Here is a 17,460-nt window from a genome sequence, read left to right on the forward strand (position 1 = left end):
TGGCCCCTACACCATTGCAGATAAAGTTAGCCCTTCCGTTTACAAAATAAAGTACCCCAATGGGAAGACTGCCTGGTTCCATATTAACCAGTTAAAGGCATATGGAACACAGTCCAACCATACACATCACGTCATGTTTGACACAACACACCACGCCTCGCCCACAAGAGACGTATTTCCACCCTCCCCCTCACAGACCAGCACCTCCACGGACTCGACCTCGACTCCGCCCATTGACTTTAGACCCCGCCCCTACACGCCCACAAGCTGCCATAGCAGAGACAGCGGCAGTGACTCCGACGAAAGCCACAGCACTCCTCGCCACTGCCCCGATACAACAGACCCCACACACAGCGAATACGAAGCCGACTCGAGTGATCCCTTTGCGATCACATACATAAAAGCCCCAGAACCAGAATCCCCGGCCCACACTGACGACCCCACTTTCGCTCACTCAAATTTGGACACAACTCATTGGCATCGCGACAATTCATCCAGGCTCGTCCGGAACGACGAGATGGACCCCCATTCACACATTGCAACCATAGCACGCCTGATCCATACAAGGGTATGGGATCCGGGAGAAGAGGATGACTTTAAGTCTGACTCCCGACACGGCAACCCCATTGCGACCCTGTTCGCAGAAGATGATGATTGAGGTGTCCTGAAGATGTAAAAAGAGGAACCGCTTGAGAGATAAACGGTGTCCTTTTCTGATGGAACCTGCAAGTTTTGTGTTGCATGTTTGTTTGTTTGTGTTTGTTTGGGGTTTTTTTCCATGAACAGTAGCTCTACAGCCAGACACCAAGTTTGTCCGCAGAAACCCAAGAGAATTTGCCAGACGCCTTATCAGCTGAAATGTCTGAAGTCCAGCCGACAGGCAAATCGGCCGAAACCTCTGAGAGCTTGCTAGCTCCAGTTTCGTAACTGCTCTTCTGTTTGAAGGATAGAAGAGGCAACCCCCATGATGACTACATTCTTGCCCATTCGTTTCAGGTCGCTCAGGCAGTGGAGTAATGGCATTGAGGACCCGCCCTGTCTGAGGACCCCCCTCTGGTCAGCTAAGCTCGGGTACAGCACAGCACGCCCTACCCGGGGATTCCACCCAAATCATACCCGTCGCGGCCCATACGCAACTCATTTCGAAAGTCTTGTTTCTAAAAGTTTGGTTTTGTTTGTTTTATTTGAGGTCGCCCTTTGGTTGCCAATTCCACATGCTATTTACATCCAGGAACATTGGGATGGTAAATTGCACAGCCTGCAAGACGGCTCGCAGAGTCACAGTATTTAAGTATATGTCTGGTCCTAAATTCGTTTTGAACAAAAAATAAAATAAAATGAGGGAGTCACAGAGAGTGATCATTCATAAAGGGTATTTAGCAGTACAGGACAGACAGACGGTAAGATCCGAGATGTTAAACAAGATGGTAACAGACACTATGCTTGATCCAACAGAAGATCCAGCGAAGACACCGGAAGAAAAGAAAAGAAAGAAGATGAAGACCCCAGTTGTTGTTGTACTATGGATTATGGGATCCATGTGGTTGCGCGCGGACGCGAACCCCCTTTCCCCCATGACACCAGCCGTTAATGTTTCACTTCCTCAGGCCACTCAAAGCCCAGAAACAAGCAGCAGTAACCCGACCTGGTGTACCAAATTTATGAATTGGTACTTCTTGTCATACGTAGTGGAATCACTCTTGACGATAGCAGTAATCTGCATCATAGTGCAGACCTGTCGGATGAGGAAATGGCGAAGGAGAGCCTACCGCTCTCGTACCTCTACGGTATATAGGATGAGATCCCCTATCTTTGGTTTCCACCAGTCCCCCGAACCCCTTGAAATGTAATAAAGGATTTTTTTCATTGTTGTTGTTCTGTAAATAAAGAAATGTGCTTTTGAACGATTGTGTACCTCTGGGATCGACTGCCGAGCCAGAGAAATGAATCATGATTGCTGCCATTATTGTTGTATTGATAGGAAGTTAGAATTACATAGAATTTACAGTGCAGAAGGAGGCCATTCGGCCCATCAAGTCTGCACCGGCTCCTGGAAAGAGCACCCTACCCAAGGTTAACACCTCCACCCTATCCCCATAACCCAGTAACCCCACCCAACACTAAGGGCAATTTTGGACACTAAGGGCAATTTATCATGGCCAATTCACCTAACCTGCACACCTTTGGACTGTGGGAGGAAACCGGAGCACCCGGAGGAAACCCACGCACACACGGGGAGGATGTGCAGACTCCACACAGACAGTGACCCAAGCCGGAATCAAACCTGGGACCCTGGAGCTGTGAAGCGATTGCGCTATCCACAATGCTACCGTGCTGCTGAATGATTGAATGTAAGTTGAGTATAGTTTATTAAGGATAGTTAGAGGTTCCCGTTGTGATTTGGTAATGCATGTCCCCTTATGACATAGCGCCAAATAGATATTGTAAGGTAAAAATTTCTGCACAGTTGAGGAAAGTGCAGAAGCCATGGAACACACTGAGGTCAGTGGATGGAAACGACATCGGTGAGTGATCCTTCACGTTAGGATCACAAGGAGGGAGTGTAGCCATCGAAGTTGGCCACTTCCCGACATAAAATGGAGAATTGAAATGCATGCAGGGAAAATTGGACAATGTCAGAAAGACAAGCAGGCTGCAGAATCTCTCTGTATTCTGTCTGCAAAAAAACCAGACAGCATTGAAACTAACAGTTATGCATATTAATGAAGCGATCCCAGGGAACAATGGATACAACGATTAGCTACAATTGGGACATTCTATAGAAGGTCAGACTTCCCGGCGCCAACGGAAGTCTGAAACAATAAGTTACAAACAGCCCCAAGAACCGCCCAGCGATCGGGAAACAGCCCCAGTATTGGGGAATTCAAACCAATCGATTGGTATGAGGTCCAATCGATTGCAAGCAGGTATAGGGTCTGCCCAGATGGGCGCGAAGCCCCTGTGACCTATAAAGGACAGATCCCAAGTCCAGCTCTCTCTCTTAGCTGGCCCTCCCAGCAGAACACCATTGCAGCAGCTCTCTAAGAACTTGAACGTGAGAAGGAGAGGCCTGGCCAACAGCTACATCGACAAGTAAGTGTCAACCAACGCACGCTACGAGAGTTGACACTCCTGACCCCTTAGCCCGTACCAACTGGGAAGCCTGCAGTCTCAGGACAGAACAAGAGGCCATTGTTCCCTGATCCAGTGTGTTCCCTTATCGAAGATAAGTATTGGCTTATAGTGGTAGGAATAGTTTAGTCCGTTAGTATTAGTTGCATGAGTATCGATTTACTGTGTAATAATAAATGTGTTTGATTGAACCTTACTAACTGGTGTATTGAGACATTGATCTGAACTTGAACTTGAACCTCGTGGCGGTATCATGAGGATAGCTGGCGACTCTAGAGCTAAGGAATACAACAGAGCCAATTGAGTGTAAAGAACACTTAGCAACACTGTGCATGTTATAATTATTACAAGAACAAAAAGTCCACCTGACTGAGTGATTTGAGGATGCAATAAACTTGTACCTGGTTCTCCTTCCTGTTTGAATTGACCTTATTTGAATTGGTCTGTTTCCATAGAATCGCTACAGTGCAAAATAAGGTAATTCAGCCCATCAAGTGCAGTGAACCCCTGAAAAAGCACTCCATCCAGGCCCACTCCCGTGCCTCATCCCCACAACCCTGCACATTGACCATGGTCAATCCACCTGCACATCTTTGGACACTAGAAGGGGCAATTTAGCCTGGCCAATCCACCTAACCTGCACATCCTTGGACATTGGGAGGAAACCGGAGTACCCAGAGAAAACCATGCAGACACAGGGTGAACGTGCAAACTCTGCACAGACAGTCACCCAAGGTCGGAATTGAACCAGGGTCCTTGGCACTGGGAGGAAGCAGTGCTAACCACTGTGCCACCATAAATTAAATTCCAAGGTAAGGTCATCCTTCTCAGCCCTTACTGCATGGTTGCCTGAGCAACCATGTATGCAGCAAATCTTAATAAGTGGCAGAGCAAAAACATCATAGAAAAAATACAATTAAAATTTTAAAGAAGTAATTCCTCCAAAAAAATCTCAGAAGCAGCCCCAATTAAAGATGTTATGCCAAGACGACTTCCAGCAGTGACCATGGAGTGAGCGGTCGCACATTTGGAGCTCCCACTCAAGGTTGATTTTTTTTCGTCCTTTCCCCATTCGTAGGGTGGACGTTTGGATGGGAAAAGGTGTTGTAGTGCTAGGAGAATGTGAGACTCCACTGGTGTGGCTGGTGGATGGATCCACAAACCAGAAGTGGGTCGAGAAGAAGGGAGCTGGTTGAGCAGGAGAATCATTTTGCATCACAGGTGATGATGGCAGAGGGTAAAGGACCTGTCCTGCCCTCCCAGTGATCCACGAAGCAGCTTGTATGAGAAGGTCAGCCAGCAGAGAAGGGAAGCCCAAGAGGACGTAGCCAGGCTGGAAGAGCCACTTAAAGCGGGGATTAACCGTATGGAGCAGAGGCTGGACTCATAGGGCCAGGTGTTTCAGAAAGTGGAGGAGATGGTGGGGGAGCACGAGTAGCAGCTCGCTCGTAGGTGACTGAGATATGGAGTGATGTGAGAGACGCAAAAATGGCTGAAGAAGGATCTGGAGAACCGCTCCATGAGACAAAACTTGCGGATCGAAGGCATTGAAGGAGCGGATGCTGGCACGTATGTGGCCAAGATGTTGGAAAAGCTGATGGGGGAGTGGTTCTTCGACATGTCCTTGGAGGTCAACTGAGCGTACATGGCACTGATGAGGAGGCCGCAGAAGGGCTAGCTGCCGAGGGCAATAGTGGTGAGGCTGCACCGTTTCCTGGACAAGGAGAAGATTTTGCGATGGGTCAGGCAAACAAGGAGGTGCACCTGGGAAGGGAACGACCTGCAGGTGTACCAGGACCTGGGTGCTAAACTGGTGAAGAGGTGGGCTGGGTTCAACCGGGTCAAGGCTGCCCTCCTCAAGAAAGGGGTGAAGTTTGGGGTGCTGTACCCCCCCCCCCCCCCCCTCTACATCAATGGCTCCAAAGTGGAGATGGTCGATAGCTTTAAGTTCCTGGGGGTCACCATCACCAACAGTCTGTCCTGGTCCACTAACTTTGATGCAACAGTCAAGAAAGCCGAACAACATCTCTACTTCCTACGGAAGCTAAATTAATTTGGCATGTCTGTATCGACTCTCACAAACCTCTACAGATGTGCAATAGAGAGCATTCTATCCAACTGCATCACAGCTTGGTATGGCAACTGCTTGGGCCAAGAACGTAAGAAACTGCAGAGTGTGGTGAACTCAGCCCAACACATCACACAAGCTTGCCACCCTCCCATTCATTCTGTCTACCTCTTCCGCTGCCTCAGGAAGGCAGGCAGCATTGTCAGAGAGCCCTCACACCCAGGCTTTGCCCTCTTCCAGACCCTTCTATCAGGCAGAAGATACAGACGTCTGAAGACCTGCACATCCAGACATAGTAACAGTTTCTTACCCACAGCTATTCGACTCCTCAACAACGCCCCCTCGGACTGATCTCTGTACGAACACTATTCACGACGCCCAATGCTGCTCTTGCTCATGTATTTGCTTTGTTTGGCCCTTGTTCCGCACTAACCAATTACTATTTGTCGATGTACTTTGTCGATTATTCTTTTTGTCTGCTGTGTACGTACTGATTACATTCCCTTGGCTGCAGAAAAATATTTTTCATTGCACTTCGGTACATGTGACAATAAATAAATCAATCTATCAATCTGTACCCAGCCCGCCTCTGGGTGACTTTCCAGAATCAGGAACATTATTTGGTATGCCAGAGGATGCAATGGAATTTTTAGGGACAATGGACTGGCAGGAGAAGGAGGATATTGAACTTTTGAGGAGTGTGAGGAGGTGTTTTTTTTCCTAAAGCTAAATGAGCTGCGGGAACAGGAATTCACCAGAGTATTCTGATTCTGTACAGGTCACAACTCGGGGAAAAAGTCAAACTACAGTTTGGCAAAAATATTCTAAGCTGCTTTGTGGATAAGGGGATCACTTGTGCCCTTGGAGTGGAGGAAGTTGGTTGTAGTATAGACCCTAGGAGCCAGGATCCAAAATGGTGGGAAAATCTGGCACCGTGGATGCATTTGATGAAGACCGTGAGATTTGGAACTCATAAGGAAAGATTCCAATTATATCTCATAGCGAATCAAACACTGCAGGACGTAAAGGACACAGCCTTTCTCAGTTTGCTTGGGTGTAAAACGTTTATGCTGCTACAAAACTTGTTTCATCCAGCAAAACCGGCAGCCAAGTCCTATATTGAAAATTTTAGAAGGGCATTTCTCACCTAGATTGTTGTTAATCGCAGAAAGCAGTTAGGAAGAAGATTAAAGCATTTTACAATTTGTAGCGGCTTTAAGGAAGTTATCAAAACACTGCGAGTTTTGTGTAACACTTGATGACACATCATGATAGGCCTTATTTGTGGACTCCGCAGTGAAAGTGTTCAGAGGAAGCAGCTTACTGTAGCAATTTACTCTCAAAGCTGCTTTGGAAGTGACCACATCTATGGATCTAGCAACGAGAAAAGTTTCACAGATAGGGTTGGAGTGAAGATTCACAAAATGGATACCACAAGAAACAAGGCTGCTAGGGGACAACCATGTCACTGATTACACAGGTGGACACTCTGCGGAGGAATGTTGGAGTAGAGACAATAAGTGTAAAAACTGGCAAAAAGGACATATTGTCAAGGCATGTTGGGTTCAGAAAACTTCACCAAGGATATTGTTGGTTAACATCTAGGAGATAAGTGCTTTATTTCCTCTTTTTCTCAGCAGAAAGCATTTAACTGCTTTTGATATGGTGACCACGGTTAAATCATAGCTAGATATTTATATTGTGGTAAAGTTCACAGCAGGGTACTTGAGATGCATTCAAAAGTGAAGGAAAATGACAATAAACAATCCAAACACCAGGCTGTCTGGAAGCTATTACCTTGTCAATTACAGCCTATTAAAAGTTATTTATATTTGAAAGTGAATAGAAACTTTGTATATCAAAGGATCTCAGGTGGGTTAAAGCCTTGTGATAGTTTTGGCTTTCTATGAAGTAATAGCTGTTGCTATTTGAGGCAGCAGGTTTAAGGGAAAGGTAAGTGAAAAAGTAGTGATTTTTCACTGTTTCTGCCTGGACTGCTCTTTAGCTTCCAGGCACAGGTGACAGATTGGGGAGGAGGGGGTTCTCTGATATGGGGGGTCTCTGATATGGAGGGTCTCTGATATAAGAAGTCTCTGAGAGGGGGGCCTCTGATATGGAGGGTTTCTCATGTGGGGTCTTATTTGGGGATCTCTGGGATGGGGGTCTCAGAGATGGGGGTCTCCTATATGGGGAGGTCACTGATATGGAGGTGTCACTGATATGGGCTGACATGTTAATATGGTGTGTAGCCCTGTGCCCAACCGGGTCCAGAGGCTACATGGTGGCCCCGGCTGGCACTGCGGGCTCTGCCCCCATGTGTTCCCCCCCCCCCCCCCGCATCACCGCACACCTGCTCCCGTTGTTAGCAGGCACCGTGGGGGCCTCCGTCACTGGTGCCTATCCCTGATGTCAGGTGTACCATCAGCTGGTACTGCCCTAGCCAGCAGTTCGCTCCACAACCCAGTAGGGGCTACAGTGGGTGTGTCCTGGGTGGGGCACCATAAGGACATGATTTGTGGGCCCACCTATCTTCTACCCCTTCAAACAACCTGCTCATCCTAGCCACCGCACATGTGCCCTGTGGGCCACCTTGAACTGAATAAGGCTAAGCCTCGCGCGCAACGAGGATTCATATACCGCTCCTTTAGCTCTTCTCAACTGCCCCACCACCTTACCTCTTATCCACCTGCAGAATCTCATCCACTAATGTCTGCCCACTCAATCGGGCCGCCGACTACCCGCAACTCAGCGCAGTCACCCTGGATCAATCCCGCCCCAAGCACCTACGAAGTTCGATGGCGGAGGTCCAGATCAACGGGTACAGCACGCCATGCCTCTTTGACTCCAGGAGCACCGAGAGCTTTATACATCCAGAGCTGGTAAGACGCTGTTCGCTTTCTATTTTTCCGGTGAGCCAAACTATCGCCCTCGCTTCGGGCTCCCACACAGTCCAAATCCAAGGACGCACCGTTGCTACGCTCACAATTTGAGGCGCTAGTTATTCTAAATTTAAACTTTATGTCCTGCCCGACCTCTGCGCGCCACTCTTATTAGGCCTGGATTTCCAGTGCAACCTCAAGAGCCTCACCCTCAGCTTCGGTGGGCCCCTGCCCCCACTCACTATCTGCAGCCTAGCCACGCTGCGCATCTCCCCCCCTCCGCTCTTCGCCAATCTCACTCCAGATTGCAAGCCAGTAGCTACTCGCAGCAGGCGATACAGCCTACAGAATAGGGTCTTTATCGTCGGGGGGCACAAAACTGACCCCCTTGTTGAAAAGGTGCGCCTCCTCCATTCCAACCCCCAGTACGCATTCGTGGAGTTCCCCGACGGTCGCCAGGACACAGTATCCCTTCGAGACCTGGCACCTGCTGGATCCAGCCCCCCCCTACCCCCGCTGAGGAACCCCTTACCCCGTTCCCTATGTTGCCGCCCCCTCGCGCACCCGATTCCGCAAGCTCACCCCACCAGTTCCACGCGCCAGAACCAGCTTGCCCCCAGTCTCCGGTCGAGCCAGAGGTGTATAAAGTTCGGACGAGACCCGCCCTGGAATCTGCCATCGTACCCCAGCTCTCAACACCCACGCAGCCACTGCAAGATGCTGCAACCCCGGTGCTCCACAGATAGAAAAGAACAATTCATCCACCGGACAGACTAACTCTGTGAGCCACCAACCCCGCTGGACTCGATTTTTTTCACAGGGGGTGAATGTGGTGAATGTGATTCACACCGGATTATAATCTGTATATACATATGTCTATATTGTAAATGCAGTTGCACTACCTGTCCTCTAGGGGGAGTAGCTCTGGGAATGCTCGAGTTGTACTCGAGTCTCCCTTGGCTCTGCCCAGGACTCCTCCCCCGGAAGCTGCTGTATAAAGATCAGTGCCACATGGTCGGCCGGCCAGTTCACCGAAAGTTCAATGGCTAATAGGCTGGCTCTGTTGTGAGTATATTAAAACCGCTATTCTAATCCTACAAGCACGTGTCCGTAGAATTGTTGGTTCCAAGACTTCTGTTTCCTCCCACAGTCCAAAGATGTGCAGGTTAAGTGGATTGGCCATGACAAATTGGTCCTAGTTGCATTTATGGCAATAGTGTGGAGATAGGGTGTTCCTTCAGAGGGCCAATGAAGACCCGATGGGCTGAATGGCCTCCTTGCACACTGTCAGGATTCTATGATTCTAAAAAATGGAAGGGAGGAACCCAGAAAAATTACAATCACCAGCCAAGTGATATTGAGGAAATTGTTAGGTCTGTGGGCTAATGAACGTCACCTGAAGGTCATGAAGTAAGAGGCTGGTAAGATCCTTGATGCATTCATTTTAATTTTCCAAAATTACCTAGATTTGGAGATGGTTCCACTAGATTGTAAAATAGCAAATGTAACTCATTTATTATAAAGGGGAGGGAAACAGAAAGCAGGAAATTATAGGCAAGTTCGCCTCACATCTGTTCGCCTCACAATTAAAGTTGGGCACAGCAAAATGTTAACATACTGATACAGCAGAGCACTTGGAAAAATTCAAGGCAGTTAGTTCGAGTCAAAATGGTTTTGTGAAGGAGAAATCATGTTTAACCAATTTATTGGAGTTCTCTGAAGGAGTCACACGTGTTGTGGACAAAGGGGAACCAGTGGATGTACAGTACTTAAATTTCCAGGAGACATTTGATAAAGTATCACATCAAAGGTTATTACAGAAAATAAAAACTCATGGTTTAGATTGTAGTGTATTCACATAATAAATGCTTATTGTTACAAGTCGGCTTCAATTAAGTTACTGTGAAAAGCCCCCAACTGAAGATTGGCAAGCTAACAGGAAACAGAGGGTTAGCTTAAATGGGTCTTTTTCTGTGATGACAGATGTGTCACGGGGATCAGTGCTGGGGCCTCAACATTTTACAATTTAAATGACTTGGATGAAAGGAAAGATATGGTTGCTAAATTTACTGACAACAGATAGGACTAAAGTAAATTGTGAAGAAGATATAAGGAGGCTACAAAGGAACATAGGCTAAGTGAGTAGGCAAAAAATCTGGCAAACAAAGTATAATGTGGCAAAATGTGAAATTGTCTATTTTGGGGCGAAGAATAAACAAAAAACCTATCTAAATGGTGAGAGATTGCAGAGCTCTGGTGCACAGAGGGATTTGGGTTTCTGACTGCATGGATCACAAAAGGCTAATATACAGGTACAACAAGTAATTACGAAGCTAATAGAATGTTATTGTTTATTCTGAGGGGAATTGATTACAAAATTAGGGAGGTTATGCATCAGTTGTACAGGGCATTGGTGAGACCACTGCTGAAGTATTGTGTACAGCGTTGGTCTCCTTATTTAGGGAAAGATGTAAGTGCATCAGAAGCAGTTCAGAACAGATTTATTAGAATAGGCAGGTTGTCATATGAGGAAAGGTTGGAGAGGTTAGGTTTGTATTCACAAAGGTTAGAAGAGTAAGAAGCAACTTGATATAAGAATTGGCAAGTTATGTTGCAGCTGTATAGAACCTTAGTTAGGTCACACTTGGAGTATAGTGGTCAATTCTGGTTGCCACACTACCAGAAGGATGTGGAGGCTTTAGAGAGGGTGCAGAAGAGATTTACCAGGATGTTGCCTGGTATGGAGGGCATTAGCTATGAGGAGCAGTTGAATAAACTCGGTTTGTTCTCACTGGAACGATGGAGGTTGAGGGGCGACGTGATAGAGGTCTACAAAATTATGAGGGGCATAGACAGAGTGGATCGTCAGAGGCTTTTCCTCAGGGAAGAGGGGTCAATTACTAGGGGGCATAGGTTTAAGGTGCGAGGGGCAAGGTTTAGAGTAGATGTACGACGCAAGTTTTTTACACAGAGGGCAGTGGGTGCCTGGAACTCGCTGCTGGAGGAGGTGGTGGAAACAGGGACAATAGTGATATTTAAGGGGCATCTTGATAAATACATGAATAGGATGGGAATAGAGGGATACAGACCCAGGAAATGTAGAAGATTGTAGTTTAGTCAGGCAGCATGGTCGGCAAGGGCTTGGAGGGCCGATGGGCCTGTTCCTGTGCTGTACGTTTCTTTGTTCTTTTGATTGAAACCTTTAAAATCCTATGGAGAGGAGATCTTTCCTTTTGTCAGAGAATCTAGAGCTTGGGGTCACTGTTTAAAATTAAGGGATCACTCAATAAAGACAAATGAGGAGAATTATTTTCTCTAAGAAGGTTGTGAGTTCTGGAACTCTCTTCCTCAAAAGGTAGTGGAAGCAGAGTCTTTGAATATACTTAAGGCAGAGCTAGATAGATTCTTGATTACCAAGGGGGTAAAAAGTTATCAGGGGTCGGCAGGATAGTGGGGTTGAGGTTATCGATCAGCAATTATTTTATTGAAAGGTGGAGTAGGCTTGAGCAGCCAACTGTTCATATGTTTGTATGATATTACTGTGCCAAGTTTGGTGGTTGAAATTGAGTTATATTGCCCTTGCTTCTCTGAGTATCTCCACTCATTCATGTTCAACATGGAGTAGTATTAAAATAAGTCAACTTGTTACTAAAGGGAAATCCTATTTAACAAAATTATTGGAGTTTTTTGAGGGTATAACTAGTCAAGTAGATAAAAGGGAACTGGTAGACATAGTATACCTGGATTTTCAAAAGGTTTTTAATAAGGTTATTTTGTTGCATTTCATTGTTTGTCGTTATGTTTTATATTTTCTGTAAAAAAAATTCCAATAAAAATTATATTTTAAAAAAAAATAAGGTTCACAAAAAGGTTAATAAGGAAGATGAGTTAGCATGGAGTTAGAGATAATATATTGGCATGGATAGAGGATTATTTAATAGATAAGAAACAGATGGTGGACTTAAATGGGTGATTTTCAAGTTGGCAGGAAGTAAATAGTGGAGTACCATGGGGTCAGTGCTGGGACCTTAGCTATTTACAATAAATGACTTAGATGAAGAGACAGAAAGTAATGCATCTAAATTTGCTGATGACACAAAGCTAGGTAAGATGGTAAGCTGTGGGGAGGATATAGAGAGGCTGCTAAGAGTTAGAAAGGTTATGTCAGTCGGCAACAATATAGCAGCTGAATTTTAATGTAGAGATGTCTGAAGTTATTCATTTTGGTCGAAATAGAAGAGTTTAATTTTTTTTTTAAAGTGAGAAACTTTTAAGTATAAATTGTCAAAGAGTCTTGGGTTTGCTCATACAAGGAATGCAAAATGTTAACATACAGGCACAGCAAACAATTTGGAAAGCAAATGGCATGTTGGCCTTTACTGGGACTGGAGTACAGGAATAAAGAAGTCTTGCTGGAGTTGCACAAGGCTTTGCGGAGAACACATCTGGAGTATTGTGTTCAGTTTTGGTCTCTATATTTAAGGAAAGGAGACGGTACAATGAATGTTCACTAAATTGGTTCCTGGAATGACAGGTCACCCTATGATGAGAGATTGAGCAAATTGGATCCAATTTCTGTTAAAGTAGAGTTTAGAGGAATGAGAGGCATTCGCACTGAAATGCGACCAGCTTTTGCCAAAGAAGACCTTGAACGAGAGAGAGGAGGGGTTTGGGACAGCAGCCGCCAGCAAGTAAGTGTCTCACAACGATCGCTACCAGAGATAGACACTCCTGACCCCTTTTTAACCCGTACCAACCTGAAGTCTGCAGACGAGAGCAGAGCAAGAGACCTTGTCCCCTGATCCGGCAGTTCCCTTTGAGATAAGTATTGGTTTATTTAGTGGTAGGAATAGTTTAATCCTCTTAGCGTGTGCATGGGTAGTATTATAATTGTATTATAATAAACTCAGTTGTTTGAACTTACTAATTGGTGTATGGTTTTATTGCTTTGAACTTGACCTTGAAACTTGTGGCGGTATCTTAACGATACCTGGCGACTCCAGAGCTAAGTAACGAAACAGAGCCAAATTGAGTGTTAAGCACACTCACCCAGAACGAGCAACAAGAGGAATGAGAGGCATTCGCACTGAAATGTTTAAGATTCTGAAGGGGCTTGACAGAGTAGCCACCGACAGATTGTTTCTCTGGGTGAGGAATCTAAAACACAGGGACACATTCTCAGGATAAGAGGTTGATTATTTAGAACTGAGAAGAGGAGAAATTACTTCACTCAAAGGGTTGTAATTCTCTACCCCAGAAGGTTGTCGATGCTACATCATTGAATACACTTAAGACTGGGAGAAACAGATTTTTTTCCCTCAAGGAATTAAGGGTAAAGGAAATATGCAGGGAAGTGGATCTGAAGCCCAAGATCAGCCATGATCGTAGTGAATGGAGGAACAGGCCTGAAGAGCCATTTGGTCTATATTCCTATCCCTATTTCTTGTGTTCTTGATTAATAAGTTAATCATTACCAACACTCCCATCTGGCTCAAGATGGCTCAAGGTGCTGCCAGAGTTTTGTCGGCTCCCTGCCAGCTCTCTCCCACAGATCCTCTTCCTACATCTGCCAGCTCTCTCCACAGATCCTCTTCTTACATCTCTTACAGCTTCAAATTCCTGGTCCACCAACAGGTTCAAAAGCAGTTTCTACCCCGCTGTTACCAGAATCCTGAATGACCCTCTTATGGACTGACCTGATCTCTCCAAACTGAGTAGTACTACATTCCATATGCTTCAGCAATATCGGAGTCTATGTATTTATATTGTGTATTTATCATATGTCCTATGTTTTTTCATGTATGGAACGATCTGCCTGGACTGTACATGTACATGTGACAATAAATCAAATCCAAACCTGATTGTACATCACAGTGCAATGGGAGGTTTGCTCAGTTACTTTGGAAGCTATAAATACTAGAAATGGGCAGCACGGTGGCGCAGTGGTCCCAGGTTTGACCCGGCTCTGGGTCACTCTCTGTGTGGAGTTTGCACATTCCTCCCTTATTTGCGTGGGTTTTGCCCCCATAACCCAAAGATGTGCGGGGTATTTGGATTGGCCACGCTAAATTGCCTCTTAATTGGAAAAATTGAATTGGGTACGCTAAATTTATTAAAAAAACAAAAAAGACTAGGAATAAACTGGAGTCACATGTCGGCCAGTCCAAGTAAGGAGGACAGACTTTTCATGAGAATAAGGTAGCTTCCCTAGTTATTTTGCTGGTGCTAGCACACATTTTTGATGGGCCAAATGGCTTCCTCCTGTGTTGTAAAATTGTATGAAAATACTAAATTTATTGAATTTTGTCTCATGGTTCTACATGGTAGAACTTGAACTCACAACTTCCATGTTACTTGTCAAATACGATAACTCATAGGCTGCCATACCTTTTATTTTAAAAGTAATTGTGTTATAAAACATGTATAGAAATTTAAACAAGTAGATAATAATGAAAGAATCAGCAGTTAGAAATTTTCTATAAAAACAGAAAACACATTTCTTATAAAAGCTATTAGGCACATTGTTACATGGAAATTTGTAACTTTTAGACAGCATTTGATCTATTAAACACGCAATATGGATTACATTGAAGCCTTTTCACAAGCTAGGGGATACATTGTGTGTCCACCTGTTCCTTTTTGTTAATGTATATTACTTTTCACTGGATTACTGTTAGTATTTCAGCTACATTCACAGTTATTATAAATGTCTTGTAGAATTTTACATAGAATAATGAAACCAGTGATATTTCAGGTTCCATTTATAAAATTTATACCTACATTTTAGCAGTGATGTTTGCTAATGCTCACCAACATCAAAAATATAATTATTTTGTTGTTCAATATAATATTTTGCACCAGCAAGATTACAATTTTGTAGCTTTCTATGAATCATTTTATTTCAATATGTAGTTCTTACTCTTAACTGCTACAAATTTACAGGAAATTTGGTTTGGAAATATTTTATAGATTTAAAAAACTGCAGAGTACATTTATTTTGAAAAGTTTAAATAGCTTATAATGGTCCTTTCCATCTGCATGAGAAATTGTGATATTCTTGCCTTGAGTGTAATATTTCCATCCTTCAATTCAAATCCCTCCATGGCTTCGCTTCTGTCTACTACGTAATCTCCTTCACCCCTAAAATGCTCTGAGTTCTGCGTTCTTCCAGATCTGCTCCACCTCCTTTGCTCCAGTATTGGTAGACATGCTTTCAAGCTGTGTAGGCACTAAACTCTGGAATCTTCTCCCTTAATCTCGCCACCTTTCTTTCCTTTTTTAAGACACTCCTTAAAACCTACCCCTTTCATCTTAGTCACCTACTTAATTCCTCCTTCGGTTTGGTGTCAATTTTTGTCAGATTGCACTCTCCTTAAAAACCTCGGCACAATTTGCTCTGTTATGTGGATGTAAGTTATTCTTGTAAGGAGTTTGTGTAGAAAGGTTTTTGGAAATACAATAGGCAATGATATAAATCTATTTTTGCTCTTTGATCTTAGTTCATTCACCAACTTCAGATTTTTATTTAACTTATTTATTGTGTTAAAATTTAGCTTCCTTAGTTTCCTTCCCTTCTCTTTCAATGCACTGGTTCGTGTTGGGAAAATATTTCTTAAGTATCAGCAGTCTGTCCATCACTTGACCAAAGTGCCCATTCTTTATGAATAAAACTGGTGAGTAATGGCAGGTTATTTGACCGTATGAGAAATATAAACAAGCCGCGTTCTGTCCTCGTATGTGCACTGCCCAAAGATCTTTTGACACTGATGAGGATTCAGAACCCTGGATGATTTATTTTGTACTCCTTATTTGAGGGACACCGATGTTGACTCCCCCCCCCCCCCCCCCCCCCCCCCCCACACACACTTTAGTATATATTAGAAAGCACAATAAATAATTTGGCATTCATATTGTGCCTTTCATATCCTTGGGGCATCCAAATGGTTTCACATGCAATTAATGATTTGCTTTGAAGTATAATCACTGTTGTTACATGTGGTAGCGGAATCTGCCCTCATGAAGCCTCACAAACAACAATGAAATAACCAGATACCCTCGTTTGGTATTTTTGGTTGGCGCAGTGGTGTTGGTGCTAAAATTGGGCGAACTCCCCTTATTATATTTTCTTTATTATTTTCATGGAATGTGGGTTTCACTGGCAAGGCCAACATTTGTTGCCCAATCCTAATCGTCCTTCAACTAGGTGGTTTGCTAGGCCATTATATAGGGCAATTAGAGTCAACGACATTGTTGTGGGCCTGGAGTCACATGTAGGCCAGATCAAGTAAGGATGGCAGATGTCCTTTCCATCAGGGAATTGAACCAGATGTTTTTTCCACAGTTGATGATTGTTTCCTGGTCACCATTACTGACAAGCTTTATTAATTGAATTAAAATTCCACCAGCTGGGATTCGAACCAATGTACACAGAGCAGTAGCCTGGGCCTCTGGATTACTTGTCCATTGACATTACCACAATGTTACCATCTCCACTCTTCAAATAGTGCCACCGGATCTTGTAAATCCACTTGACAAGCTGAACAGCGCCACTCAATCCGAAAGACTGCACCTTCAGCAATGTAGAACTCCTTCAGTATCTTACTGTCAGCCAATTTGTCCTGTAGTGTGATTGAATCCACAATCACCTGAAGTCCTGCCTCCCTGCAACTACAACTCAAAAAAGAGAATTCTAACTGTTGTGTATCGGCAAAACAAATGGGGTTCAGCAAATTAAGAAAGACATGATCAAAAAGGAATATAAAAAGAATGCATATTTACCAGTGGAGGAAAATATTTTGTTTTTATCTGATTATTATACTTTATGCATTTATCTTTTGTTACGCATTTGAATAGACTACCACATAAAATATTTAGAAAGAACACTGTTTACAATTTAACACTGCCGAATTCCTTTTAGTTGGCTCTAAAGGTTTATGTACTTTAAAAAATCATGTTGTATCATGCGTCAGCATTAGTTGTCTGCCTTCCATGTTCTGAAGAAAGCAAATCTTCATGTTCATTTTTACCATTTGGCACCTATGATTAAGTGAAAGAATCACATGATTAAAAGAAAATAAATAATGATGTTGAACACTCGTTGAACCTGAATGGGCTGAATTTGTTTGCTGTGTGTGTGTTTGTGTGTGTGGGGGGCGGGGGGTGGTGGGGGGCGGGGGGGTGGGGGGGGGCGGGGGGTGGTGGGGGGGGGGCACGTAAATTGGGTGGGCACCCATTCTTCCACCACTGAGCTATCCCCTATAATGTGGCAGTCTGTCTGCTGTAATTAAATGAACAATTAAGGTGAATTAGGCTCGTTATGACATGGATCTTGCTCACGCCCTAAAATGTTTGGAAGCAGGAACCCGGATTTTTCACTTCAAC

General features: G+C 44.3%; 1 protein-coding gene across 1 annotated transcript in view; it reads right to left on the reverse strand.

The window, feature by feature from the left end:
• Positions 1-14,455: 14,455 nt before the first annotated feature.
• The window catches only part of LOC119967418 (ammonium transporter Rh type A-like), a 66,744-nt gene continuing 63,739 nt past the window's right edge, over positions 14,456-17,460 (reverse strand). Inside the window, exon 10 of the mRNA XM_038799943.1 lies at positions 14,456-17,115. Within this exon, the coding sequence (XP_038655871.1) occupies positions 17,038-17,115 (78 nt within the window). The 3' untranslated portion in view covers positions 14,456-17,037. The remainder of the gene's footprint in view (positions 17,116-17,460) is intronic.

The sequence above is a fragment of the Scyliorhinus canicula genome, chromosome 6, assembly GCF_902713615.1.
Source record: "Scyliorhinus canicula chromosome 6, sScyCan1.1, whole genome shotgun sequence".
Lineage (NCBI taxonomy): Eukaryota > Metazoa > Chordata > Chondrichthyes > Carcharhiniformes > Scyliorhinidae > Scyliorhinus > Scyliorhinus canicula.